This window comes from Ixodes scapularis, unplaced genomic scaffold (genome assembly GCF_016920785.2).
Source record: "Ixodes scapularis isolate PalLabHiFi unplaced genomic scaffold, ASM1692078v2 PGA_scaffold1__304_contigs__length_218370807, whole genome shotgun sequence".
NCBI classification, from domain to species: domain Eukaryota; kingdom Metazoa; phylum Arthropoda; class Arachnida; order Ixodida; family Ixodidae; genus Ixodes; species Ixodes scapularis.
The window spans coordinates 90,957,404-90,984,626 of NW_024609846.1; the positions used below are offsets into that span (position 1 = coordinate 90,957,404).

The 27,223-nt window shown below is 46.3% G+C and overlaps 1 protein-coding gene across 1 annotated transcript in view; it reads left to right on the top strand.

Moving 5' to 3' along the window:
* The window catches only part of LOC115312677 (neprilysin-1-like), an 87,526-nt gene that overhangs the window by 13,328 nt on the left and 46,975 nt on the right, over nt 1–27,223 (top strand). The window contains exons 6-7 of the mRNA XM_040216171.1: nt 1,280–1,468; nt 8,090–8,200. Coding sequence (XP_040072105.1) covers nt 1,280–1,468; nt 8,090–8,200 — 300 coding nt within the window. The remainder of the gene's footprint in view (nt 1–1,279; nt 1,469–8,089; nt 8,201–27,223) is intronic.

Genomic DNA, 27,223 nt, shown 5'->3' on the forward strand with positions numbered 1-27,223 from the left:
CGGACCAGGCGTGGATCGCATGAATTGGAGATGTAGGGGTCACGTGGTACACGACTTGCTGACAAAATTCGCGATTCGGTCCTTCGTGTGAATCTGCCTTTACTGACGCCAGGTCAACTAACTGTATTGGAATCACTGCTACGCATTGTTTTCTAGCTGTCTTAAGAGTTTCTTTTTATTTATTAAAGGTAATTAAGTAAAGAACACGTGTTTTGTGCTCTTGCCTCTCATTGTTGACAATGCACGTCTTGAACTATGGTTGTGGCATAGGTGTGTGAGGTGTAGCTTCTTGCTGCTTCGCTTTCACATGCTTGTTCTAGCGCATATAGGGTCATCTGTTGTCGCATCAAGCGAAAAGCAGTCTGGCTATACCATGCACAGAAAAAGCTAATTCAGACACTTAATTTGGTAAAATATTTCGTAGATCGAGACAAATGCTTTACGGGCACTATATAAACATTCAACGCATATTAAAATTTTAGGAGCCAACACCCGCTGATGAGCACAAGCAGACCTGAGATCGCAAGCCGACTCGACGACCCTTCAAAAACGTTTGTTGAAGGCCTTTATTGCGACACTAATACCCGAGTCACACGGGCAGATTAAAGAGCTTCAGAACCAACTCCTTTAAAGAATCGGGGGTTTAGTTCGCCGTCTTGCGCTTATTGGCGTGCGCTGATTCGCCGACCCTTTAAAGGAGTTTGTTCTGTACTGTTTTTTTCTTTCCTGCACCAGTCTTAGGTGTTAAACGACATGATTGCTACCACGAGCTCGCCTGCGCGCTTAGAGTTTTTTCAGTAAGACGGGTGTCAGTCCAGTAGATGTAAATAGCCTCGCATCATACGAGAATTACCTCTTTCTTCGCCGTGTCGCTGATTCTGCATTACAAAAAGCTGCGTGAAAAGTAAGAAGCATAAATAAATAAAGAAAACGGAACCTTGGTTACCTGTGCGTCATGTTCCCGCTGTTTACATGGGCGAGCACAACATTCCTTGGCATCGTACCTCTTGCACGGAGCAGCCGCCTCTCCCTCGAAGGTCCGGTCGCTTTCTTCACTTTCTCGCCGCAACCAATATAGCGGACGTACTTCTCGGCGCGGTAGTTGATGGCGCTGTTCATTTCGCACACCGTATTGGGTGTAATTTTTACACGGTTGAATCTCTTACGAAAAGTATTAGTGGTCAATATTTTGCTTCAGGAAGTGCTTTTAAGAGAACAGCTGTTTTATGAAGAAATTTTATCTACAATGTTGGGTTTGGTTGTTTTTCATATTTTTCAGATTGAACCTGCAAAATTTGTGCCCAGTTCGTATCAACTTTCTGAGGCACAAAAGGAAAAGGACAGCGCTGTGGAAGCCTATAAAAATTTCATCAAGCAAACAGTAATTTTGTTTTCGGAAAAGGAGGACATTAATGTAACGACAAAGATTGTTCAAGATATATTTGACTTCGAAGTAAATTTAACAAAGGTAGCGTTCGCTTTCATATATTTATAAGAATCGCGTCAGTACCCCGTGTTATAAATATTTAGCATATACATATAAAACTAAAATTATCCTTTGTCTAAAGATATATGGATCTGTTCCAGTAACGTATGATTTCATATAAAACCACATCAAAGATTAAATAGGCTTGATATGATTTATAAATGTTTTATCTGTTCTCCAGGTCAATATTTTGTACAAGTATTTTTTTTCTCAAAATTATATGTTTAGAAGAATTTTGAAGAATAATAAAGCTAGTCGTTTCGCTCTGGATGAACCAACAACTATCGTTCACGTTCGCATTCGACCGTGATTTTGAGCTAACGCTTCTCCTTCAACGTGACTGCGAGTAGTTCGCTTCCGTAAGACATGTCAGTACACCGCAGGGTTTCATCACCTGATTTAAAGTTATTTATGCGAATGAAGCCCACTAGGAAACAAGATGCGCCCTGCACACTAAATATTTCCGCACCTATATTCGTGTAAAAACTGTGTAGTTTGGAATGAACACCTTTGCTACACCCGTCTTACACAATTTTTACACGCTTTTCAAATATATATCGGTGTAACAAGGGAGTACAGGTCATTTAAATACTTCCTATATCTTTCCTACACCCTGCAGGTAGAAATATCGTGTAGAATGGGTGTATTATTTATTACACCTTTAACGTAAACCGTGTAAAAAATGTGGAATGGTGACACTATGCAATACACTCATGATATATTTCTCATCTTTCTTTATTCTGTTAGCCAAACTTGGTAATGATCGTCTTAGATTAATACGTATAGATGACAATAGTGCTATCTCACACTTTATAGCGTTCCTTGGCTGTGCTCAAGGTTCAATGACCGTAGCAATTAATCATTCAGCACCCTATAAAACCTTCACAGCAGCGTCGGCATGCGAAATATGTGCATCCAACAGCGCTCGTCAGTGCAAGGCGTCGTTCCTGAACAGCCGCCTCCCCCTGTGTTGTTTCTGCCCCAGAACAGGTACATCTCCCACGGCATGCGCGCAGTATTGCGACGATATTAGCGTCAAATCGGAAAGATTGTGCCGGTACCGTAGTGATCCAGACGATATCTGTGAAGTATCGGATAGGTCGCGCCCACGCCATTCTGATAAGGTAAAGGCCGCCGTTTGTCGTTGCGTTTGGGAAGTGGCGTTTGGGAATCACTTATGCTGGTTGGGTATAAGGATTTCACGACAATCTTAAAAATAAGGTAAAAGAAAAAGAATTTGTTTACTTTTAGTCTGAGAAGGACAAACAATGCAAGCAGACGGAGCTTAGCTGCATCGTCTATATTTCCGTTCGACCTCGCCTTTTGTGAAGCCACCCCGCCTCCTTTTGTCTCTTCGTGTGGCTGTGGGCGAGGGGGACAACCGCTTCGAGCAAATCGAAGGGTGGAGAGAAACACGTGACCGCTATCTGTAGGAGAAAAATTTTGGGCGGAAATGTGTCACGCGACTCACTCTGACGCACTGATGGGTTCACTGGGGCCGTATCCGTTTAGCGGCATGTGAAGTTGTGGCGATGGACAGGGGGCCACGTAAATCCGCGGTTTCCGGAATGCGCTCTTCAGTGTTCTGATTTTCGTGCGTTGCAGTCACGGCCATTGTTTTTCGTCGTGAACGGAAGTAATAAGTCCATACGAACTTTTAGGTAATTGCCGCTTTCTTCGTATTGTGTTGTGTTTGTTAAACGCGTTTCGGCAAAAAACTGCTCATCCGCGACAGCGAGATTCTTGTTGAATGTGGGAGACCTTCTTCAGAACCGTACATTCGGCCGGGACTGGAGCCGGTTATCGGCCGACGTTCCCACGACACTGGCCAAGCACGGCGGTGCTACTTCGGCGACTCGTTTGGGTGATTTATTTGCTCAGTCATTTCATGGGTTTCCGGGCCACAGTGTGCACCTCGACAAAAAAGTGTACTGTGGTAATTACAGGTTATAAAAAGGTGGAGTGTGGTTTAGTAACTTTCTAAAAATGTGTGCCGCAGTATCACACCTTTTAGTAAAAGTGTTACAAAAATCAAACCTTTTTTTTAAGTGTTAGCTTCACACTTTTTTTATTAGGTGTATCGCTACACTGGTTAAGATGTTCGTTATGGAACGCCTCATTCACTCCTATAATGGTGTGAAAATGTTTAGTGTGTGTAGTAACGGTGTAATTTATTAAACTGACTGTTACATACGATTTGGCATCCGTCCTGGCCGTCCTGCTCCAGAGTCTTCTTGTCTATAGCAGGCATGTCGGTGGCCAGGGCTCATGCACAGTCGGCTCTTGAGTGGGCGGCATCATGTCCTCCTCTTCCGTCACCTCCTCGCAGCGCATCTCTCCGTCTAAGGAAGGGAGAGTGGTGGACCCCAAGCGGCATGTTGGGTGTCGACCCCTGCTGCGAGCGGGTAGGGAGGGGGAGGGGGGATTCTAACCGAGAAATCAAACAGTTCGGCTACAGTTACGGGAACTTTTACCAAAAAAACTGGCTTTGTTAAGAATTTTTACCCAGCCTCCCCCCACCCCCACATTGAACATCTTGAACATCAAATTCTTGAATTTTATCACTTCAGTAATTGGTCTGGCGCCCCTCTAACATGTTTAATTTTTGTTTCAGTTAAAGATCCAGAACTAATAGCGGGAAGCTGAGCCAGCGGGGAAATAAATTACTATGTTTTTTTTTTTAAACTAGTTTCAGAATATACATTGTTTCCACAACCACACTGTAAAAACCCATATAACACCCCAGAACTTCAGTTTGACGAACAGCGCGCTGAAGTCGACCCAACGGTACCAACATTCACAAGCGGTTTGATAGCCAAGTGGTACAACTTATTAAAATAGCTAATGTACGAATTATTGACTACGAAAAAAAAAAAAAGTAATCGGGGTTTTCTTGGCCCTACTCCGAAACCTCAGTGTTTTTTTCTGCTGTAGTTTTCGATGCGTAGTTTAGCTGTTTAATGAGGTATATATTAACGTTCTCAAACCCCTTTTTGGGGTGTCGCATATGGGACAACGGGTGTAAGAATATACCCTTTTTTCTGAGAGTGTACCATTTAAAAACTCAGTAATCTTTGGAAATTTTGTCTCAAATACCACAGATGCAGGATTTTAATATATTTTTAAAGGTGGATGTGTTTGACGACACTGACACTGCGTTTTAGTCAAATACTTTAAGCTTCAGACATATCAGAAGCCGTAGTGATCTTGTTCAGTTCGAAGTAAATTACTGACCAGCATGTTCAAAAAAAAAAAATTGCCATAAATATTATACAAAATAGGCTCTGCTGTGTTTTTGGTTTTATCCCATTCTTGGCATCTTTTGTGAAATTTTTTGTGGGGAGGAGAGATCTGTAAACTTACGTCCCGTGTAAATAATCATTTAAACCTCATTTCGGCTGCCTTGCATTCTTGTGCTGTCGACCCTTCTTAGTTCAATCGTCATTTACATTATTAAAAAAGCTAGAGCTTTTGTCTTAAAAAATAACGAAGTACGCATAAACAAATATGTACCACTGGCTTCAAAAGAAATACCATACTTCGTTTCATCTTGTGTTCAAGCGTAATGGAAGGCTAGTAGCTGCGACACGGCACTGGCAAGGCATTCTTAGGCATCGCAGAGTAGGCGTCAAAGACTTCGATGGTAAAAAGAGCGTAGTCTTTTTCCTTAAAGTAATGTTCGTGTTTTGCACGAGTGATACGATATTTATGTTCCAATAAATCTCCGAAACGTGATATTGAATAAATAAATATCAGCATATTTGAAGGAATTACACTCCTGTTTTTTAACGCTGTCGTTGCAAACACGTTAGTCCAATCAACACTAAAGGCACTATGTGTGGTGTGATGTACTGCGAAAAAAAAAAATCTTTTTCGAGATGGAAGTTTTTTTTTTTATTGAAAAGCTATTAGGTACAAACTAAAATTAAATTAGATATTTATTCGAAGTAGTAATGTAAACTTTAAAATGGTCTTGCCATTTGTTTAAAAAGTCACCTGACAAATGTAACTTGGCTCTTAGTTTCGCAGGCAGGAGCAGCTTACTCCGCCAGCTGCTCCTGTTTCCTTCACCCGCCCGCTTCCAGACAGTCTTTCCAAAAAATCCACACTTGGAAGAGAAGCGCGGCAGATCGTGCTACACGTGTACCAGTACCACAAATGTCGTTCTCACCCTGCGAGCGAGTCGTATAAAAAGCGACCGTCCAAAAAACGTCTAAGCTATACTAAATGTTGAAAAAAAATGCAACTGGAAAGCTCTCTGTGGTTGAGTATTAATAAAGTGAGTAGTCGGCATAGGCACTTTGAATCAGACACACAAGCCCTGGACTGCAAGTGTATGCAGGCGAGACATTTCGCGAGGCCGTCAGGTTGGAGTCGAAGTTCCATTGGGGGTCTAGGCCGACCTGTTTCCTGGCGTGACCAAGAAGTCTCCAGTTTTCTGAGTGGAACAAGAAGGGTAGCGACGAGTTCCTTCGGAGCTTTCTTCCGCTCGACCATCCCACCGATCCCCCTCCCAAATAGGAGACGCCACAGCAGCGCGTCAGGCTCGGTACTTCAAGAGGTTTTAGCCACGAACATCAAATATACTATCTGAAAAGAAAGCCCGTGAATCTACTTTCCAGCGCAACACTCGGAGCGCTAATCAGCGTACCTTACGGAGGCAGCTCAGTGAATGACGATGCCAAAGCAAATGTTTACAAAAAAAATCAATCTGTGTTGTGTCTTTAAGAAATGCAAAACGTCACGCTTGCATTGCTTGATGTCACAACTCAAGCTGCGTTTTTTGGTCTAAACATATGTTTTGGCATCATCATTTGCTGAGCTTCCTCCGTAAGATGCGCTGATTGGCTCTCCGATTGTTGTGCCGGAAAGTAGACGTACGGGGTTTTTTAGAGTGACAAACTTGTGCAGTAAACTGTGCAGACTAAACGAAGTCCTAATTTTCTCGAATGTAGCAGACGAAAGCGCTTCATCCGCGTCGCGTCCACGCCGGACTTCAAGCCAGCATCATTTTGACTCGCGCACTGATCCACACCCGGCGAGCCAAGTGACGTCACTTTTAAACTGAAGCTTGACTTGCTGTTGAGGCTCCGAGACTTCCGCTGTGGTTTATCCCAAGATGAAACGGAATATGGCTAAAAGTTTTGAAACTGCCTAGACTTTTTTGTTTCTTTCAAATACATTTGAGTGACGTCATTTTTTGTTCACTTAAAAGGGTAATATATTTTTTTTGTCCAGTCTTCTTGCGTGAGTAGTTACACTTTACTTTGTGCTTTGTACTCATTTCTTGTACAACAAACAAGTCTTAGAGATGAATGAGGCTGACGTTGGGTTTAGGTATATGGTACCGTCACTTGGTTATGGTCGCCTTTTATAGTATTTCTTGCTCAGTTTTGACAAAGTAAGGCTAAATAAAGCGGAATTTACCTTACAACGATAAAATTGTTGATTAATCCTATTTCTTTCGTAAAGACGCGAAAACCAAAAAAATATTCGAGGAAATTGTGAACAAACTAACAATCACAGCCGTCTAGAGAAATTGTTTTGTGAGATTATTTAATTCTTCACGTTGTATATTTACGAAAAAGCCCTATAACGCAACCGGTGTTCTATTTTAACATTAGTGTTATGTCATGCAAGGCAATAACATTTAATGCGAAAACATCAATTTCATTTATTGCGTGTTTGTGCCTACTTGAAAATCACAGTGTTCATTTATTGGCGTTTCTTACAACTATAAAGCATTTTATATAATTAAATGTAGTTATACGTAACATAAGGTTTTAATGACGTTATATATAATTATACAGTTTTATAATAATAATTATGAAAGCTGAAGCTCTAGCGGGAAGTTGGTATTTGTAAAACGTTTAGAACTTGCCACAATTGTTAACCTAACTAAACTGTTTGACAGCCGACAATGAAGTTCCCATTACAGTCACCTTCAAAGTACCTACTTGTTCGAGCCTCTATACGTGAGAAATACAACTGTGTACTAAAGAAATGTGAACAGTGTAGCAAATGAATTGGTAGACAGGCTGCGCCACGCTGCGACACTGAGTGCTGATAAACATACTCAATAGATCTTCCCTTCCCACAAAGAAGCTTCTTTTTTTTCTTATTACCCAGTTAGGCTTCATGTGGCGCACAATGTGACCAAGACACGCCGTTCCCATTTTCTTTGAACCCAAAAATGCATTCCCGATTGCGTGTTTCTAATATTACTCCTTGGTCTGTAATCGAAGTTTCGTGTAAATTGGGGTTGGCGATAATTTTTGTCGATTATCGCTATTACACCAAAGGCTTTGTCGTTTGTCCAGTTCAGAGACAAAGTAAAAATTCAAAAGCTTTAAACAAGCTAATGTAACAAAATTGTCTTTGAAGGTTTCATCCTGCTGCCGAGCTTCGAATGAATCACTAAGTTTGTTGAGCAGAAGTTGTCACATCCCGCATCCTGTTTGCCTCACCGGAACTAATTTGTGTGTGATAAATAAACTGACAGTCAACTAAAGCATAGCGCCATTGCGATTGTTTTTCGATAGAACTCATTCTGGTATTTTTCTTGTCAGACCTTTGATTATAATTTTGTCGATTTGTCGCCAGAAAATCTATGACTGGGGGTTAGACCTGCCAGATTTTCCAGATTATAATTATACGTATGATTACCCCGATGATTACGGAGTGGAGTCCTCAAGCACCGTAGAGCCTGAACTGGTAAGTGGCTGAAATTAGCAAGACAAGTAACATAAGTAATTATCTCGGAATTATTTGTGGGGTTAAGTTTCCTTCTCCTGGGAATAGCATTAATGTAAAAGATGGGTCAAAATATGCCTACGTTTATTAAACAAAGTTTGAACAGTTTGAGTACAAGAGCAACGGGGATTACCCACCCAATAATTCAGCGTATATAGCACTTCCCAGAGGCAATGCATAGGTCCAGATTCCGACATGTCACTGCATTAGTAATAGTGAAAAATGAGACAATTTTCTAAATCCTCGTATTGACAATGAAAAGTTTTTTGATAAAAATGTCTACCAGCAAAATACTAGCTCTTGCTTAGTTTTATTCAGTTGTTTATGACAGATGTTATTTAAGTCAGGCGAGCGGAAACTGTGCACAAATGAGTTGCATGACTGTCTCAGTAGTCAAGAGCAGTGACGGAAAGAGCTAAGGCTTTTTTTTTCTTTTTAATACGTTTTTAGAGTTAACAGTTACATTTCTTACGTACCGTGAAACGACAGTGACGAGGTTCGGGGAATGGGAAGGTAATGTTTTCTGCAATAATGTTGTGTTACCGTACGAAAGGAAGCCTTTCAAATTGTTCAAAACAATTTTGACGTGAGGTGGTTTGGTCACACCTGGCAAAATCGCCATACGTAAAATACGTTTTGGGTCATTAAATTTTCGTTGTATTGTATGTGCTCCGAGACTCATACTGTGACATTCGACGAGAGCACCATTTGATTTTCGCTATGGTCACGTGATTCTTACACCAGCCAGTGGGAGTGAGGTGCCATACGCGAGGGAGCCCTGATGCGAGGGTTGACATAAAAAATATGGCGGCTTCACCAAACAAATTTCCGTTTCCGGAAAACTAAGTGTGGCCATGCTAATGCCAATTTTCTGCCATTTTTCTCATTAGTCTGCATATACGTTTAGATATTGGCTATTTTGTGTATTGGTGAAGAAAAAGGGTATTGTGAGGGACTCCGCCGACGGCAGAACTCAGTAGACCGCATAAACCCTGGCGGGTCATTCCATGCCAAACGTCCAAAACCCTGATATCGAACAACGCCCATTTTGTATAAAAATCGTGGCTGTTTGATAATTTCTCAATGAACTACCGCCAAAATGCTATTTTACTATTCTTCATCACGTGAACGCCCTCTGACGTTTCTGCAGTGAACACAATCTAGCTATAACATAAAAACTTCTGAAAAATCTCAATTAATTATTATTGCTATTACTATCAATAACCCTTAAATACTCTGCTGGGTTTGTTATTTCCTTTGATGTCAGAACTGGAGTAAACAAGCAGAAAACGAAACCTGTCCATAATTTTAAACAGAAAGCATTAAGCATAGGTTGGGCTAGATGGTTCGGATACGTAATGAAAAATACCCCCCCCCCCCAAAAAAAAAAAAAAAAAACGAGGACAGAGAAGAGAGGCACACAAGACAGAGCGTAACTTGCAACTTAATTTTAATAGAACACACACACACACAAAAAAAAAAAATTAAAACCGCACATGCGTACAGAGGATATATTTAACTATAAAAAAATAGAAGTCAGACGTCATTGATGGGTGTCTGAACCTTGACTGATAAAGGCCTGCTCCTTATCGGAGAGGGCGATGGAGGGAGCGCTGATACAAACATTCGGACCATGGGCCCTTATGATGAAGGCCTCATGTATTTCACGCTCCAGTGGCGTTTTGAATCTTTCCGCTATATTAGTTTTGTGGAACTCCGGTTGGCCATTCCCATCAGTCGCAGTGTACAGCCAAATGGCCAGACGGGGATCGCCTGGTGGCAGCTGAGTACACTCTAATACTATCATCGATGGACCTTCCCGTCTGGTCCACTTGAACCCTACCACATGACAAGGAATTTTCATACCACTAAGTTTCGTGAGTGTGCCATGGGGGTCACCTATAAAATTGCCTTGTCACGGGGTACACTGATAGCAAGTCCCGTGTATTTGGTGAATATTTGGGGTGAAAACACGTTATTTAAACAAATTAGCTTAAATTTACACGTAGTGTAATGATTAATTTGTTCAAAAATCATGCGAGGTTGTAAAAAATGTGTTCTGGTTCGGTCTTATACGCATAACCGTGTAGCCGACCTCCAAAACACGCATCGCCACCGACGCGACGACTGCCATGTTGATTTAAGGCGCGTGCACACCGGCGATGTAAAGCGGTCGCGAAATGTGACTAAGTCGCATCGCAAAAAAAAAAAAAAAAATAGATGGTTACTCTGACGTGCGCGATGAGCGAGTTCAAGGCCTTCGTTGGCAAGTCGCTTCGCGAGCACTCTCGCTCGGAACGCCGCTGATTGGCTCAGCCACTCCACGATGTAGATCGCATCGCAAAACGTCGGGTTATGTAGCGACTGCTCAAATCGTGTTACTTTTTTTCCGCGATCGTCGCTTTTGCGTTGGAAGTTATCGCGCGACTAGATCGCATCGTCGGTGTGGACCAACGAAGTGGAGGGGCTTAGAGCGATAAACCGGGGTTCCGGTCTGCACTCGAAAGTGAGCCCCATAAGGCGGCTGCCATTGTACGCAAATTTGACTACTCGTCACATGACCAAACAAAATACGTGACGTCACAGGGAAGATGGCAGCGCCCATGCAGCGGCTGGCCCCAGCTGGGCCGGAGCTTGTCGGATTCTTTGTTGGTTGTCGTTCGTCTCGGCGAGTTGATTTCAGACGCGGAAGCCGTCATATGAAGCCGGTCGAAAGCGACTTCAGAGTCCAGCGTGGTGTCCGACGTAGGTATAACGTGGAAACACGGAGGAACGGTGTGCATTTCGCTGGTGACCGACGGGCATATTGCCAGGGAAGAATCTGCCCTACGTTGCTCGGACCTCGGATTGATTCGGATACCGCTAGGATAAAATTTAAGGCGACGTTTCTGTGCTCTGGTTGACTATCGGAATCTTCGAGGTCTCCGGTGAAGCGTGTGCAATATATTTGGACACACAGTTTAGCGACGGGAATTGTGTCAGTCGTGCTTGGCAGTGGGCAATCGTGGTGCCGCTTCGTTCAAATGACCGAAGGCTCACTTTGGTTGTGCGGCGCACCGGAGACCTGCCTTGAAGCTGTTAGTGGCCGTGCCGTGCTAAATGATGCTGTGCTGCTTCCCAAATTGTGTAGACGTGCACTTTCACGGAGCACAGGTGTGCGGCGTACCGAAGACCTGCCTTCAAGCTCGTAGTTCCTGTGCCATGCTTTAGGTGATGCTGTGCTGCTTCCCAAATTGTTCCGGCGTAAACGTGCACTTTCACGGAGCACAAGTGTTGCAGTTGATATTGATTCCGCTGGTCTGTCGCACGCTTCGTCGACACAAAAGTTTCATCAACACTCGTTACGCGAATTACAAGCCGTATGGACATTTCATTGCGCGTGATACCCACCCAGTCCACCCGTTCACGCCGCTTTGCGACAACAGTCTGCAGCGGCTCATTACCAGAAAAGTGGTCCCACATCCATTTCAGTTCAGTTCGCCCACGGCAGTCGCCAAACCCTGAGGGAGAGAATTTATTCGGACAGAATGCCACTAAAGCAATGCAGCTTCTTTAGTGGTCAGGGTAGTCTTTCTTCTGTCCGTTTTGTTATATGTCACGGGTGCTTGCTCCAGTCCTATCTTCTATCAATATTTACTATTCTGGAAAGTTCCAGGCCATGCTCAGCTGTCATAGTATGTTCTGGTGGAGGTCCTGGGTACTTTACCCATAGCTCTTCACTCAGTGTGCACCTTGGCGGCTCTTCAGCCGAGTTGCCCGATAACGGGGCACGGGTGGCGGACTATCTTGCGTCTCAAACCCTTGACGAGCCGTGAACCAATAACTACCCCGAGCCCGGCAGAAAGACCGCAAGTACCACAAGGACGAACCTCAAAAATACACCACGAAGAACCTGAAATCCGAGTCGGTCGCTGCTACCAGCAGGAACCACCGGGATTCGTTCTTTTGCGAGAAATATCCGAAGCTGACTAAGCCAACAATGACAAACTTGTAGCAGTGAACCGCGTCCACTCCCACCATTGTTTGTATGCCCGTCGCACCTCCGACGCCCTTTCACGCATGGTATATGAAGATGTCGAGGGCTGGATTGAACAATATGACCGTGTTGCCCACCACAGTGGGTGGACAGACAACCAGCTCCTGCAGAACCTATACTTCTCGTGGAAGAAACTATCAGGCACTTGTTTGAGAACCACAAACCCTCCTCAACGTCATGGGGAGTCGGCAAGATCAAGCTGACGTGCACGTTCATCAGCCAACATTGACAAGAGAGAGCCGAATTCCTGATTCTGTCCAGGACACGGCCCCAACAAAAGCGTCGCTGCCTTTGTGGAGAATGTTTTGCGCCTGATCGAGCCCCCACGCCAACCCTGGTGCTACAGAAGACGAGAAGATAAGAATCCCAAGGTTCTCATGTAAGGGACAGCACCTTTGGCAGCCTTGTCCGCAACCCCACGACAACAGTCGAAGGGTTCGTATCACCGAGACTTCCAACATAGAATGTACATTGCAGGCCGAGCCTGTCACTGTCAACAATTCCCCAGCGTCTCGACACTCAAGTCATCCAGCTGAAACTTCGACGCCAGACTCCCAGGCATCTGTAACATCATCCACATTGTTGTCCGGGAGGAGATCAGGAAGCTACTTTCTGCCATCAGTTGACTAGCTTTTATTTTGATTGCTGTGATTGCTTCGGAACAAGTTCGACAGGCATTTCAACTGAAAACTTCTTCAAGAAAAGAGGCATCTGACGAACCGAGGGCGACTTATGCCACAAAGTCACGACGTCCACCACCGGCTACCAGTTAATATTCAATGCCAATTCAACGAGACACCCCAACGCCGAAGCATTCCCAACATCGGAAAGAACCAGTGTAGGTTCTTTCCCACCAAGCCAACTGCTGGACAAAGCACACCGAGGAAAACGGAGGTGCTGCGAATGGTCGACCGAACACCACTCTGCTACCACTGCATGAGGCCAACCATGTCTACTGGAGGTGCCGGTACCAATGAATTGGACAGCAAGAGTCTGTGCCGAACGACCTTAGACCACGTCTCGAGGAGCGTTTGCGGGACATTGAGGATTACCTTCGGTGACCTTTGCCCCTGGTGCTGACGTTACCCCGAAGCTCCTGATCCCCATCACATCGACGGGAGGTAAGCACGACAAAGCAGGTGAGCGGCAATGCAAGGACAGTTGATTTGGTGTTGGTTGTTGTCCAAGGACAATACCTAATAATTTGCTGACACCATTTATTTGTGTCCATGCAATAAAGCACAGAATTTCCAACTTGACGGAGAATGCCACTGAGTGACTTGAAGAAATAGAATAGTTGGTTGTTCTCAAAAGTAGACACCAAGCATCACCCAACTTCATTTTGCCACACAAGACTTACACAAGTTGCAGTGGTCGCGGGATGCAGAAAAAAATCTCCATTACGAAACTGAAGTGAAATGGCTTGGATAGCAGACAACACTGTCGACTGTTGCCAGCCATCAAGTCAACACTACAGCAAAAGGCACAGCCACGTAAGCACTACATGCCCGAGCTTGCTGCATTGACGCAGAGAACTACCAGGAAAATTTGCGGATTAGAAGCCAGCTCTGCAGCTTCAGTGCATCAAATGTCAGTGGCCGCACACGACGTATGATTACAAGACGGCATCTGTCGGTCAAAGCTGCCACTCGACCAAACTGAACACCGACGTGCCAGGAGCTTCATCCGACAACAAGGAGCACAGGTACTACGACTGGACGCCTGACACAAGACTGTCGCAGAAAGAACTCGGTATGGAACCATTTTCTAAAAATCAATAATTATGTAATGAAGTGGAAATAAACATATTTGATGCACTAACCAGGTAAACATATTTCCGCTCGCCTTTACGCCTTCAGAGTCTCTACACAAAGATTTATATTCACAGCACGTGCTGGACCTTTTGAGGACACCCGCCTCTCTGGCCCCTCAATACTAATTAATGGGACATACCAGACTGACCGAATGGTTGCATTGGGCTGCACTCGTTCCACTTCTCCTGAACATGTGGCGCATCCGAAAACCAACTCCAGTGATGTGAAAATGTTGTTTATTAATTTATTCCCTCCAAGGGCTTCTGTAGGCATTGCAGAGAGGATACTTAAAGCTACACACGTGATAACATCAAAGCACACGGACATTAATGAGCACAAACCAGGCCCAGCTACCGAAAATAAATATTACACTAGTAAGAATTATTGCTGCAACTTGTTGAGTGCAAAAACAAACACCTCTGAGCATCTAGTTTAATAGTATGGATGCATTGTTGTATAGCAGGACACTTCCTATACGTATGACACACTAGACCCGTTGCAGAACCCCATCAAGCAACACAACTGTCACCATTTCTTTTTCGGCGTAAAGCACACGAATGGGCCCCAGTCCACGTCGAATGCTAATGCAGCATTCCAGTCCAATAGGCGCTGAGCCGAGTTCACAGTGATGGCGGACATAACATCCTTGTCGAACAAATGCCCAAAGTATGAAAGCCTGGGGTAATTAGAATAGTAGCTAGTGTAATTCGGTTCATCACAATTTGGCAAACGGCAAAGGCTACAGTTTCGGTGAGCCAATTTGCATGTTGGAGAGAGGCACATGACAACAAGTCATTCAGAGTGCTCGTCTGCACAGATTTGTCAAACACCTTCGACCCGTCTCTCTGATTGGCTCGAGGGGGCTGTGGCGGTTGCCCTTCTCCAAGTTACAATGATACGAAGTATAGGCAGCCCATAGAGTTATTATTATGTACGCTAGAGGTTCAACTGGCGCTAGTGTCTATGCGACTTCCGTGACGCAAATTGAAGCAGACAGCAACCAGTCTACTTTTGCGGTGCTCCTGTGCATTCCTATGGGAAAACGCGCGTGCATTTTACCTCTTCGCCGGAAAATAACACGGAGCACTTTGGTTATTTCGGTCGTTTCGAATAGTATGTGTCTTAATTAACATTGTAAAAGTGTAATTGCTTTAGTTAACGCATTTTTCTTTTCTAGTGAGCGATGTTTAACTTCGGTACATTTCAGTCCCAGGCGCGTGTGTTCCGCAGCAGGTGTGTAAGAACAAGCGACGATTCAAAGCAAAATTACAATCGAAAGGAATATGGAGTGTGTTCAAGGCTCGCCAGCATTCCGGTGACGCTTATATATATTGATAATGCCAGTCCTGTCACTATATAAAAATGACCCCATCGTGCATGCGCGGATAAAAACATTCAAAACATAGATAATAAAGTAAGTGGGCTATGAAAGGTGTCTCTTGGTATTGTTTTCTCTGCCGGGCAGCTTTTATCGGGCAGTTGTTCTCAAAGATTTCGAGCGTGCGGGTGATATCTTGAACGTACGAACAAACATCTTCGCACAGAGCAGAAAGAATAAAGCTGTACTTGCTTATTTAAAATCGGAATTTATTTTGATCGTACATGCACGGGTAGTTACTGATCCAGTGTTACTGCGTAGTTCTTGCCGTCCGTCTCCCTTTATTTCCAGATTTTCTTCGTTCGTCTGGCACGTATATCCCTCATGCTGAAAAGCGCCGACGTCGTGTTCGCGCTAAAAGTGTCCGACAGTGCACATAAATACACGCACGAAGCCGTTTTAGTACCGTTTTTAATCCGACCAATTTGAAAGAAAAACGCCGTAACTGACCAATTATTTCGTCGGCCTGACTGAGAAATGTTCCAAGCTACTTAGTACGTACGAATTATTCGAGATATTTGCTCTTATGATCGAGCGCAGGGAGAAAATGCACTCACTTTTTCCCATAGAAATGCATTACCGGAAGTCAATTTTCGACTGGTTCCTGTCTGCTTCAATTTGCGTCAGCACACTAGCGCCACTTGAACCTCTAGCGTACATTATAATAACTCTATGAGGCAGCCCACACTTTTCAAAAAAGTCGATTGAAGAGACCGAAAGGAATGGTCAACATTTAGAACAAGTAAATAATTAACAGACTAATGCAATACACTTTTGAAGAAAAAAGTATTGTTGCAAGAAATTTTACAAACGAGAAAAAGGTGCCGTTAATCTATGCATACACCAAAACAGTTGTTCTTATAGCAAGTCGAAAAGCTTTGAAGCAGGTGGCTGCAACGATTTATTCATCCCCACACTCAATAAAACGTCATCCCCGTAGCTGGAAATAAATGTGCAGTTGGCACTCAAAAAAAAAAAAAAAGGAAGACAAGCGATCGAATGTAGAATCGTCGATTAGCACAAAAGGTTAAAGATCGCAGGAGTTTCCTCGCTAAAAGTTGCTATGGGTATTCGCTGACGCAGGGCAGAAACAACTTCCCCTAAGCCCTAACGCGACGTATACGTTTCGCGTCGATTCTCAAACATTCCAACGTTCAAACGAAGCTAGAAAAATACGAATATTTTGTGCCTGAAGTTATATCGTAAAATTGTTGATAAGTGCAAAACGTAACGGTCGCAGGAGCTTCCTCGCTAAAAGTTGCTGTGATTATGCAGTTACCTAGGGCTGAAACAAATCCACCTAGGCCCTATATCCGACGCATACATTTCGCGTCGATTTTCAGACATCCCAACGTTCAAACAAAGTCAAGAGAATGTGAAAAGTTGATGCTAAAAGCACTCAAAGTTCTTTCGATCCTCGAACAGATCCCGGATCCGAGCACCGGTACGGCGATACGGCTGATGCTGTCTCACAGGTGTTAATACCCAGATGATGCAGAGCGATCTTGCGCAAAAAGGGTATAAAGTCTCATTCCCTCATATTTTCACATTATACCTGCGTCAGCGAGCACGAAAAAGCCCGAAATCGTCGGAAAGCCGGTGCACACCACGGCTACCGCGCACCAAAGAAACTCACACCAGCTCTGGGCACTGCCATCTTACCTGTGACGTCACGAGTCTTGTGAGGTCACGTGACGAGTAGTCACTTTTGCGTAAAACATGGCGGAAACCGGGGGGGGGGGGGTGCCACTTCCGAACTTCCGGTTTATCACTCTAAGCCCATCTACCTCATTGGTGTGGACGCGCCTTTAGATTCGGTCGATGGGACGCAATGAAACATGAGGTTTTAGAAGGTACGAGATCAGGCGTCCATGGCTGGTTACTTCATGCATATCGGGTCTCAGTACTATGAGGTTTCTTCTTGCCGCTGTTATGATCGGCCACCCAGACTACAGCGCAGCCAGTCAGCCAGCGGCGACCAGACGGCTGGGTTTGGCTCCTGGCATCGCCAAATTGTGTCGACCTTCGCGTAGGAGTACCCAGCCCACAGCGCGACCACCCGTGGACGCGCTCCCCAGAGAAGGAAGGAACGGAAGTTAAGAAGAAAAGAACAAATCGCGTTTCTCCATGGTGAGTTGGCGCCGAGCTAGAACAACGCACTAGTGACGAGGTGGTCGAGGGCTCGATCCCTGAAAGCAGCGGAGTGTTTTTTTTTTTTTGTGTCGTTAAGTTTTGTTTTTCCAATTTACCAAGACAAAAATAAACAAACCCAGAATGATAGAAGGCAAATTAAAGTCTTTATTATTCACTGACGCCATGGAAAGCCATACAAATATCATTTCCACAAATTTCATCCCAGCACGCTGTTTTATAAACAGAATTTGGGCAGCCAGGTTGAATCTAGGCCCTTAGGCAGGGGTCAAGACGACGAGGTCGGTCCATCAGTCTTTGCTTTGCCTAGCGTTTTCGACATTCATAAAGAAAAAAGGGTAAACACATCCGCCATGAACAGCTAAGCTTCGAAACGATGCCGACACTGCTACGTACACTGGGCTTAGATGGCGGCTGCGATCAGCTGCGATAGCGACGGGCTTCGGGCCTTGGACACTTCGGCCACACATCGTACCTCGACTGCCGGGCCCTGACCCTCGCTGCGACCACTGCAAACAAAGGTGCAAAGATTACAACGCTGTGACGCTTCGAGGACTGCGAGGGAGTTGTGGCTCTTTGAGGTCCCTTGTTCTCCCGAATCGCTCTGCAGCGACTGTGATGTGTTATTTATCTCTGCGTCTTCTGTGCAACGTTCGGTGTTGTCACCCCTTACCGTTCGCCAACCGACCATCACCTTAATTCTGTATTTCTGGAACTTCAGATGGCCGTGCGGCTAATGTGAACGAACAAGCGAACGGTCACCGACGTTCTCTGTGTGCTTGGGCGCCCCTTCGTCTTGATACCCATTGTTGTGTCAACCGACCATTACATTAATTTTGTGTTTCTCGAGCTGCAGATGGCAGTGCTGCTGTTGTGAATGAAAGCCCGAATGGTCGCCGACGTTTTATGTGTGCAAGGGCTCCCGGAGGTGTGGGTGCAAGGAGGGTTGGGAGGAAGTTGCGGCGTTATACTTCTGGGAAAGATGCTAGAAAACAAGAGGGTTTTCTCTTCTCCGTTCCCTCTCCTTCATCCGAGAGTTTTTCTGCGAGCGCTCATGCCTGTGCGTTGTGGTATCCGGCCAACTTGTTGAAAACAAGTTGGTCAAAGGCCAATTTGTCGATAGACGACTTGTAAGAGAGGCCACTCCGTCATAGGCTTCAGAGGCTTCAGAGTATTTAAAAGGAACTCCCTGATTACTTTAGTTTCTTGCTCAACTCTTTTTTCCCTCAATGTTCTTTTGTTCCCCGTGCATGTCCAAGTTCAAGGTACCATCGGGAGAATGATGAAATGCGAATGGCGGAATATGTGGCTTTCAATACACACTGCGTAAGCTGGCAGCTCTCTGGGAACTCATGAAAATCTGCGTTAGGAACGAGGGTACGACTCCTACCAACCGTATTATCTAGTGGGAAATGCTAGACCAGGGGTGCACAATTAAAAAAATTGGGTGGGCCAAATTTATGTTTATTAAAAATTGTGCAGGCCGTACCTAGTGCGAGGTGTTGCACAATTTGGCTGCGCTCAGACTTCCGATATCGGGTGTCATCGCACTTGCTTCCATCTTCAGCACATCTCGCAATGTCATGTCCGTCATAGCTGATCAAAGGTGATTTTTGTTCAGAGTCATCAGTAATTAGCTCGCATGTCATACCATGCGAGTTGTTCGGGCAGTTGTAGGCCTGATGATTCGTATGCATCTAAGACTCGAGAGCGGCTGTCTGCCTGTGACAAATGAGAGTGCGAAATCCGTGTAGCTGCGACTCCCATGCCGATTATTAGTATGTGCGCCAAATGTACTACATTCTTGCCTAGTGCGTCTGTTATGGAGGTCGCCGACGCGCCGACGCTAGCGAGCTCCAAAGTCCAAGGCGACCGAGAAGAACCGTTCGCGCGCAGCCCGAGATCTAAACATCCGTTCGTCCGCTTCGCGCGTGACCTGAGCGCCCCGTACCAGAGGCGCCTTTCTTTTATTTCGTTTTAGATTTAATAAACGAGACGTCAGTCTTCAGTCTGACTCCGGCACGAAAGGTTGTCCATGTGTGCCCTTCGTTAAAAGAACGTAAAACGAAACATGGTGTCAGAAGTGGGATCGCTCCGCGAGTCTACTAATAATTAGTAAAGCGCAGGATCGACTACAAACGAAGGAACAATGGACAATCCCTCAACTTCTGCCGACAACGGTGCTACCGAACAAACGGTAACGGCAACTTTTCGCATCTCGCCACCCGAAGCCTTCAGTTTTACAACACCTAACGAATGGCCGGCGTGGAAGAAGAGATTCAAGCGCTTCCACAGTGCATCAGGACTGGCATCTCAACCATCATCACACCAAGTCGACGCTCTCATTTACATCATGGGACCACAAGCGGAAGACGTCTTACAGACCTTCAAGCTGTCCGACACCGAGGCTCAAGACTTCGACAAGGTGATGGAGAACTTCGAACGTTACTTCATTCCTCGTCGAAACGTGGTGTATGAGAGAGCCATGTTCAACACAAGATCGCAACTGGAGACGGAAACCGTCGAGGAGTACGTCACTGCTCTCCATGGATTAGCCACTACGTGCAAGTATGGACCACTGAAGGAAGAATTGATCCGCGACAGGCTGATTGTTGGTCTTCGGAACAGCAGGACTTCGGAAAAACTTCAACTGGATCCTGATCTGGACCTCCAGAAGGCCATCGCTGCTGCGCGACAATCGGAAGTGATTAAGAAGCAACAAGTGGAACTCCGACCGACAAAAGAAAAGGATGCCAACGTTGACCGTATAGCAGCCAAAAATGGGACAGCAGCAGGACGTGCTCAGCGTGGAATTGAACGTTCAAATGTTCGAACTCCTACTAAGAAGACCGCGACACCCAAACCAAAAGGCAAACCGTGCCGTTGGTGTGGTCGAGAAGCTCACCCGAGGAGTGTGTGTCCGGCGAAGAACGCAGGCTGCAACAGGTGTAAGAAAAAGGGACATTTTGCAACAGTCTGCAAATCTTCAACTACCGTGAACTCCCTCGTACACGAACAAGGATTCATAGGAGCTGCAGCTTCTCCTCAAACAGCAAAATGGGACATCGAGATATTCGTCGACGAAACTCCTGTTGTTTTCCGAATAGACACTGGAGCAGACGAAACGGTGTTACCAGCTGCCATCTTTCAAAAGGTCTTCGCAAAGTGCCACAAGCTCTCCGAGCCCCAACGCCGACTTCATGGTCCAGACGGACGACCCCTTAAAGTCATGGGATCAGCTCGGATGAAGCTCAACTGCCGTGGGAAACAAGCACTCGAAGAAGTTTACATCGTGAAAGGACTTCGCAAACCTCTCTTGGGTAAGCCAGCTATCGAAAAATTTCGGCTTTGCCCTCAAATCTGCATGACTGCGAACAAAGCTTGCGAACCGAAGAAAGAGTTCTCTCACCTGTTTCAAGGACTGGGATCTCTCGAAGGTGCTCACGTTCTCAAGCTGAAACCTAACGCGACGCCGTTTGCTATCGCATCACCGAGAAGAGTACCGCTTTCGCTCTATCGAGAAACACAGAAAGAGCTAGAAAACATGCAGTCGCAAGGTGTCATCTCTCCAGTAGAAGAACCTACTGAATGGTGCGCGCCGATGGTCATCGTCCCCAAACCGTCTGGCAAAATTCACATTTTTGTTGATCTCACACAACTGAACAAACACATTCAGCGCGAATATCACCCTATCCCATCAGTGGAGCACACGCTGGGAAGGCTAGCGGGAGCCAAGATCTTCTCAAAGCTGGACGCGAATTCTGGGTTCTGGCAGATCCCTTTAGACGAGAAGTCACGACTCCTGACGACATTCATCACTCCGTTTGGAAGATATTGTTTTAATCGCCTACCATTCGGAATCACGTCAGCACCGGAAGACTTCCAGAGACGTATCACACAACTTCTCCAAGGAATGGAAGGAGTACTTTGCCACATGGACGATATCTTGAGATGGGCGTCATCGTCCAAGCAGCACGAGCAACGTCTGCGAGAAGTCCTCAGGCGACTCTCATCAGCAGGACTCACGCTCAACGAGGAAAAATGCGTCTTTCGAGTGAGAAGTATCAAGTTCCTAGGTCATCAAGTAGACAGCGCAGCGATGGTGTCTGTCCAGACGAGACAATCGTCAACGCAGTAAAACAGATGCCCATACCGACTTCAAAGCAGGAAGTCAAGCGCATCATGGGTATGGCGACATACCTAGGACGATTCGTGCCACACCTGTCTGACCTACTGCATCCACTATCGTCACTGCTCAGTTCCAAAGTGGACTTCGTGTGGGATCATCCTCAGCAGAAAGCCTTCACCAAATGGAAGGAAATCCTCTCAACCTGCCCCGTTCTCGGAATTTACGACGCCAACAAGCGATCGATTGTATCGGCAGATGCGTCATCCTACGGCCTGGGAGCAGTGCTGCGTCAAGAGCAGGAGGATGGATCATATTGCGTCATCGCCTATGCGTCCAGAACATTCACCGAAACAGAAAAGAGGTACGCCCAAATCGAAAAAGAAGGTTTGGCACTCACGTGGGCATGCGAAAAATTTCGAGATTACATCGTGGGAACGCACTTTGTACTGGAAACCGACCACAAACCACTCATTTCTCTGTTCGGATCAAAGTCATTGGACGACCTAACCCCACGGCTTCAGAGACTGCGCATGCGTTTAATGCGCTACTCATTCGAAGCTGTCCACGTTCCGGGAAAGGAACTCCAAGCAGCTGACTCGTTGTCAAGAAGCCCTCTGCCACAGCGGCAAGACAGAGAGATGCAAGAAGAAATCGATTGCTTCATTCGACACATAGAGACGTCCCTACCAGCAACGCAAACGAGTCTCCAATGGATAACGGCAGAACAAAACAAAGACCATGTTTGCCAAAGACTCGCCAGCTACAGCCACAAAGGTTGGCCAAATCGTCGAGATCTCGAAACAGACCTCAAAGAGTACTACGAGTACCGTCATCACATTGCCGTGCAAAACAGCCTTCTCATGAATGGTTCTAGAATAGTGGTACCAGAATCCTGCCGTCCACATATCCTGCAACAACTTCATGAAGGACACATGGGCGTAGGAAAATGCAAAGCACGGGCAAATGTATCGGTGTGGTGGCCGAGGATAAACGATCATATCGAGCGCCTGGTCAAGAACTGCGAAAAGTGCATTAAAACTGGCCAGAACCGAAAGCTCCCCCTCATCCCGTCAGAGTTTCCTAGTCGACCGTGGGAGAGAGTGGCGATGGACCTCTTCTTCATTCACGGGAAATGGTGGCTGGTCGTCGTCGACTACTACTCTCGCTACCCCGAAATCGCCCGACTGGAAAGCCTCACAGCAGCGTGCGTAATAATGCACTGCAAATCGATATTTGCGAGGCATGGCATCCCAGAAGTAGTGGTATCTGATAATGGTCCTCAGTTTGCGGGAACCACAGGTTCAGCATTCACCAAGTTCTCACAGACCTACAGATTTAAGCACATCACATCAAGCCCTCGCTACGCGCAGAGCAATGGGATGGCGGAGGCTGCGGTGAAGATCATAAAGAGATCACTCAGCAAAACGGAAGATCCGTACGAGACACTCATGATCTACCGTTCAACGCCTCTGCCCAACGGATACAGTCCGACAGAACTTCTCATGGGGAGAAGGATGCGTACAACCGTACCGATCGCCACTCAGCTCCTGGAACCAAAGCTACCCGACCAAAAAGAACTGCGTCGCTATGAGCAAGAAAACAGGAACCGACAAAAGCAATACTTCGACCGGCGACACGGAGTGCGTCAACTCGATCCACTCGGCTCTGGACAGCGAGTTTGGGTCATTGACCTCAAGCGAACCGGAGTTGTTCAGAACAAGGCCCATACACCACGATCTTACTGGATAACGTCCGAGGGTAGAGAGATCCGAAGAAATCGCACGCATTTAATTCCTTTCCCCGATCAACAAGATAAACAAGGCATCGAAGAGTTCCCCGAAACAACCACGAGGCCCGAAGAAATGTGTGCCGACACCTCCCACAAACATTCTCGGCACGGCCGGTGTGTAAAAGAGCCAGACCGTTTCGGCACTTCTTCGAAGCTCCCTCAGAAAGAGGGATGTTATGGAGGTCGCCGACGCGCCGACGCTAGCGAGCTCCAAAGTCCAAGGCGACCGAGAAGAACCGTTCGCGCGCAGCCCGAGATCTAAACATCCGTTCGTCCGCTTCGCGCGTAACCTGAGCGCCCCGTACCAGAGGCGCCTTTCTTTTATTTCGTTTTAGATTTAATAAACGAGACGTCAGTCTTCAGTCTGACTCCGGCACGAAAGGTTGTCCATGTGTGCCCTTCGTTAAAAGAACGTAAAACGAAACAGCGTCAACCGTTGATCGCTCTGATTTTACTTTTCCGCGCATAACCAACATCCTCGGGCACTGCTGTTTGTTGTGAAAGTCGTCACGAACGACTATGCAAACAGTCGCCGATGTTGCCATGTGTCCAAGTGTCAACCGACGAGTATCTGACGATCAGTTTGGTTCGTGTCTCTGTGCATCACCTGTATCGCTAAAACAGTGGTGTCTATCCTGGAATTGGTTGTGAACGAAAACGTGAATGGTCGCTCAGGTCTCCCAATGTTTCCCAGCAAGATGACTTATGCTCCCTGGTTGCTAGTCTATTCCAGATGTCAGTGTTGTAGGGGGCAGTCTGTGCGATTATAGCACAATCGATCAACCTGCGGATAGTCATGCTGTGACGCTGATCGAGACCGTAACTTCGATGGTACAATGGGCAATTTTGCTGTCGTCTGCGTGCAATGCAACGCTAATCGCACTTTTGGTGCTTTTGGAAAAGAAGGCTCAACAGCATTAAAACATTGCAAAAAGAAGGCGTGACCTTGTCTTGAAACAGCGGCGTTTCTTAGTGGTTGAGGGTCCAGACTCCTACGGCAAGGTGCGCCGGCATTGTCGGGGATTTCAAGGCAGCGAGAGGCTATCGACAGCGCGTCAAACGAAGCTGAACCAGGTAGTTCTCCGAGAGCAGCATATGACGCCGGCGGTCGACCAGGCGTTCGGGTTGCTGGGAAGCGCTACCGTATTCTCAAAACTGAGCGCAATATGTAGGTTTCACCAGGGACGCCTCTCCGAAAGCTACCAGGAGTACATGACGTTAATTACACCCTTCGTGCGATTCTATCATCGCTGCCTGCCCTTCAGAATTACTTAGGCCCCAGAGGTATCGCATAGCCCGATGTCACTGATTCTCCTGGGAGTTAAAGGATGCGTCAACATGGTAGACCACATCCTAGTGTATGACAGAGACTGGTCTAAATCCGACTGCAGATCGAAGTTGCCCTCGGGAGTCTGCAGCAAGCGAGTGTTACGCCGAATGCCTCCAAGTGCTGACTCTTGGTGTCGCCACTAAAGATCCTTGGTGTGGTGTATAGTACCAACGGCATAGCACCAGACCCCCATTAGGTCCCCCGCTATCACAGATATGCAATTTCCGACAAACTTGCAAGGTGTGTGGCGTCTCCTGGAAATGCTTAACCACATGGGACATTTCTTGCTGAGCGTGTCCGCCGCCACAATGCCAATCAGGCGCGTCCTAAACAAAACACGATCTGGACCTGAGGGATTGGTCGAGCTTCAGCTTTTGACTGGCTAAAAAGAGTGGTGGCATCCAGCTCCTGCGTGGCTCGATAAAACCCAGATTATGAAACCACCGCTTCTGCAGGCACCAGCTCGTACGGCTTGGACGGCGTCCTCCAACAGAAGCAACATCTGATGAGCGACCAGCAGTTGCCTTTGTGTCGCTGTCACTGACTACTGCCGAACAGCGGTACAGCCAAATCGAAAACGAGGCGCTGGGTGTCCTGTGGGTTATCCAGAGGTTCAATAACCTTGTGCACATTCTGAGCTCTTTTGACGAAACCGACCACCAGCAGCCGATCCAGTTGCTGGGCTCCACCGACCTCGTGCCTCGCCGCGTCTAGCGGACACGCGTCCTGATGCTGCGCTACCAGTTCGCGGTGCAGTACGTTCCTGGCAAGTGCTTGGCCACTGCAAACATGTTGTCTAGAGACTCCGAGGTCCTCGCTGCCGCTGCGTTCTGTTAAGAGCGTCGAGCTCTTCGTGTCACAGGTCGTGAACTGCACACTCTAAGATAAAAGGAAGGAAAAATATAGCAACAGCGTGTTTTCCTCTATTTTTACTGAAGCGCTCCCCAGCGGATCTTGGAAGCAGGGAGGAACAAGACGTCTTCCTTCTTTCTGAGGCTGACGGGAAGAAAGTTATTCTACCGTATCTTCGTGAGCTGCTTTAGGCTTTGTGACTTCTCTACTATTTTCTTTCCGACACAATGTACACGCAGTTTGATAAGTAGTATTTGTGCGCCCACTCATGCCCACGCAGCACATAAGTTACCTGAAATTGTGAACCTTCGTATGCCAACCACACTATGTTCGTAGTATATCCTCCCAACGCAGAGAGTTTGCTGCTCTCTACCCTTAATTTCGTCAAATAAGTAAACGAAGGCGTCATGAACTGCCAAGTTTCAAAATGGTACTACCTACACCGGTCATGGTGGATGCGCAATGGTCTACTTGAGCCTATTTGAGCGCCACGACAGTCAGCCCGTGACTACACTCTATCCCGGTAGCGGACGCATACTCTATTTATCCACATTTTTTTGCAAATTTATTGTGGATATATTTGTGACGATTACATCTGGGTCCGCTTGAAAGTGTTTTATCTGGTTCACCTTGGAGAATTTTTATATGGGTCACCCCGAATATTTTTATCTGGGTCACCCAAAAATATCTTACCTGGGCCACCTTGAAAATCTTTGAAATAGGTCACCCCGGATATTTTTCATCTGGGTCACCTCGAAGACTTTATTTGGGGCACATTTCATACTCTTTCTTTATCTAGGTTGACTTGCAGAATAGTTCACCGCTAAGAACCTTATTCGATACAAATTGAACCCTTTTTTAGCGCTACTAACGTCACCTACTAAACCTTGAACATATGTTTTCAATGTAGCGATGCAGTCGGCACCAATGAAAGCAGGCATTAAAGTGTTGAGGACCGCGCTATTAACGGTAAATTTGTTTGAAGCTGAATATTGCCGCGCCCAGGGCTCAGAAAGCAACGCTCGGTCACGGACCTCCAGAAAGTTCTCGTTTATTCATGTACCTCATGTAACTTCTATCATTTATTCCTGCTTTTGTTTTCTAGAAAGTGCGTGTTCATTCTCGCCCGATCACGCGACGCTCGAGCCGCTTTCGCCGAATCTTCGAGATAGCGACGCACTCTAGATAAGAGGCCGCCCGCGACCTTGACGAGTCAGTCTCGCCCCAGCGCTCGATTCTGCTGACACGCCGACTTCGACGCCCGCGACGCTCTGCTTTCTTCTGTTTCCTTCTTTATTTTTGGCACAAGTTCGCCACATTAAACGTTTATTTGTTTCTGTTTATTTCTTGTTTATTGGTCACGACTCACCACCCGTGACATTCTGGTGGAGGTGCGGGGTACCGCATGTTCGTGCAGCGCAGCCCTCCGAGTTCCCGCAGTACAAGTCCAAACCCCAGCTCCGGAGGACCCGACGAAGACCAGATCGAGACCCGGTCAAGTCGCC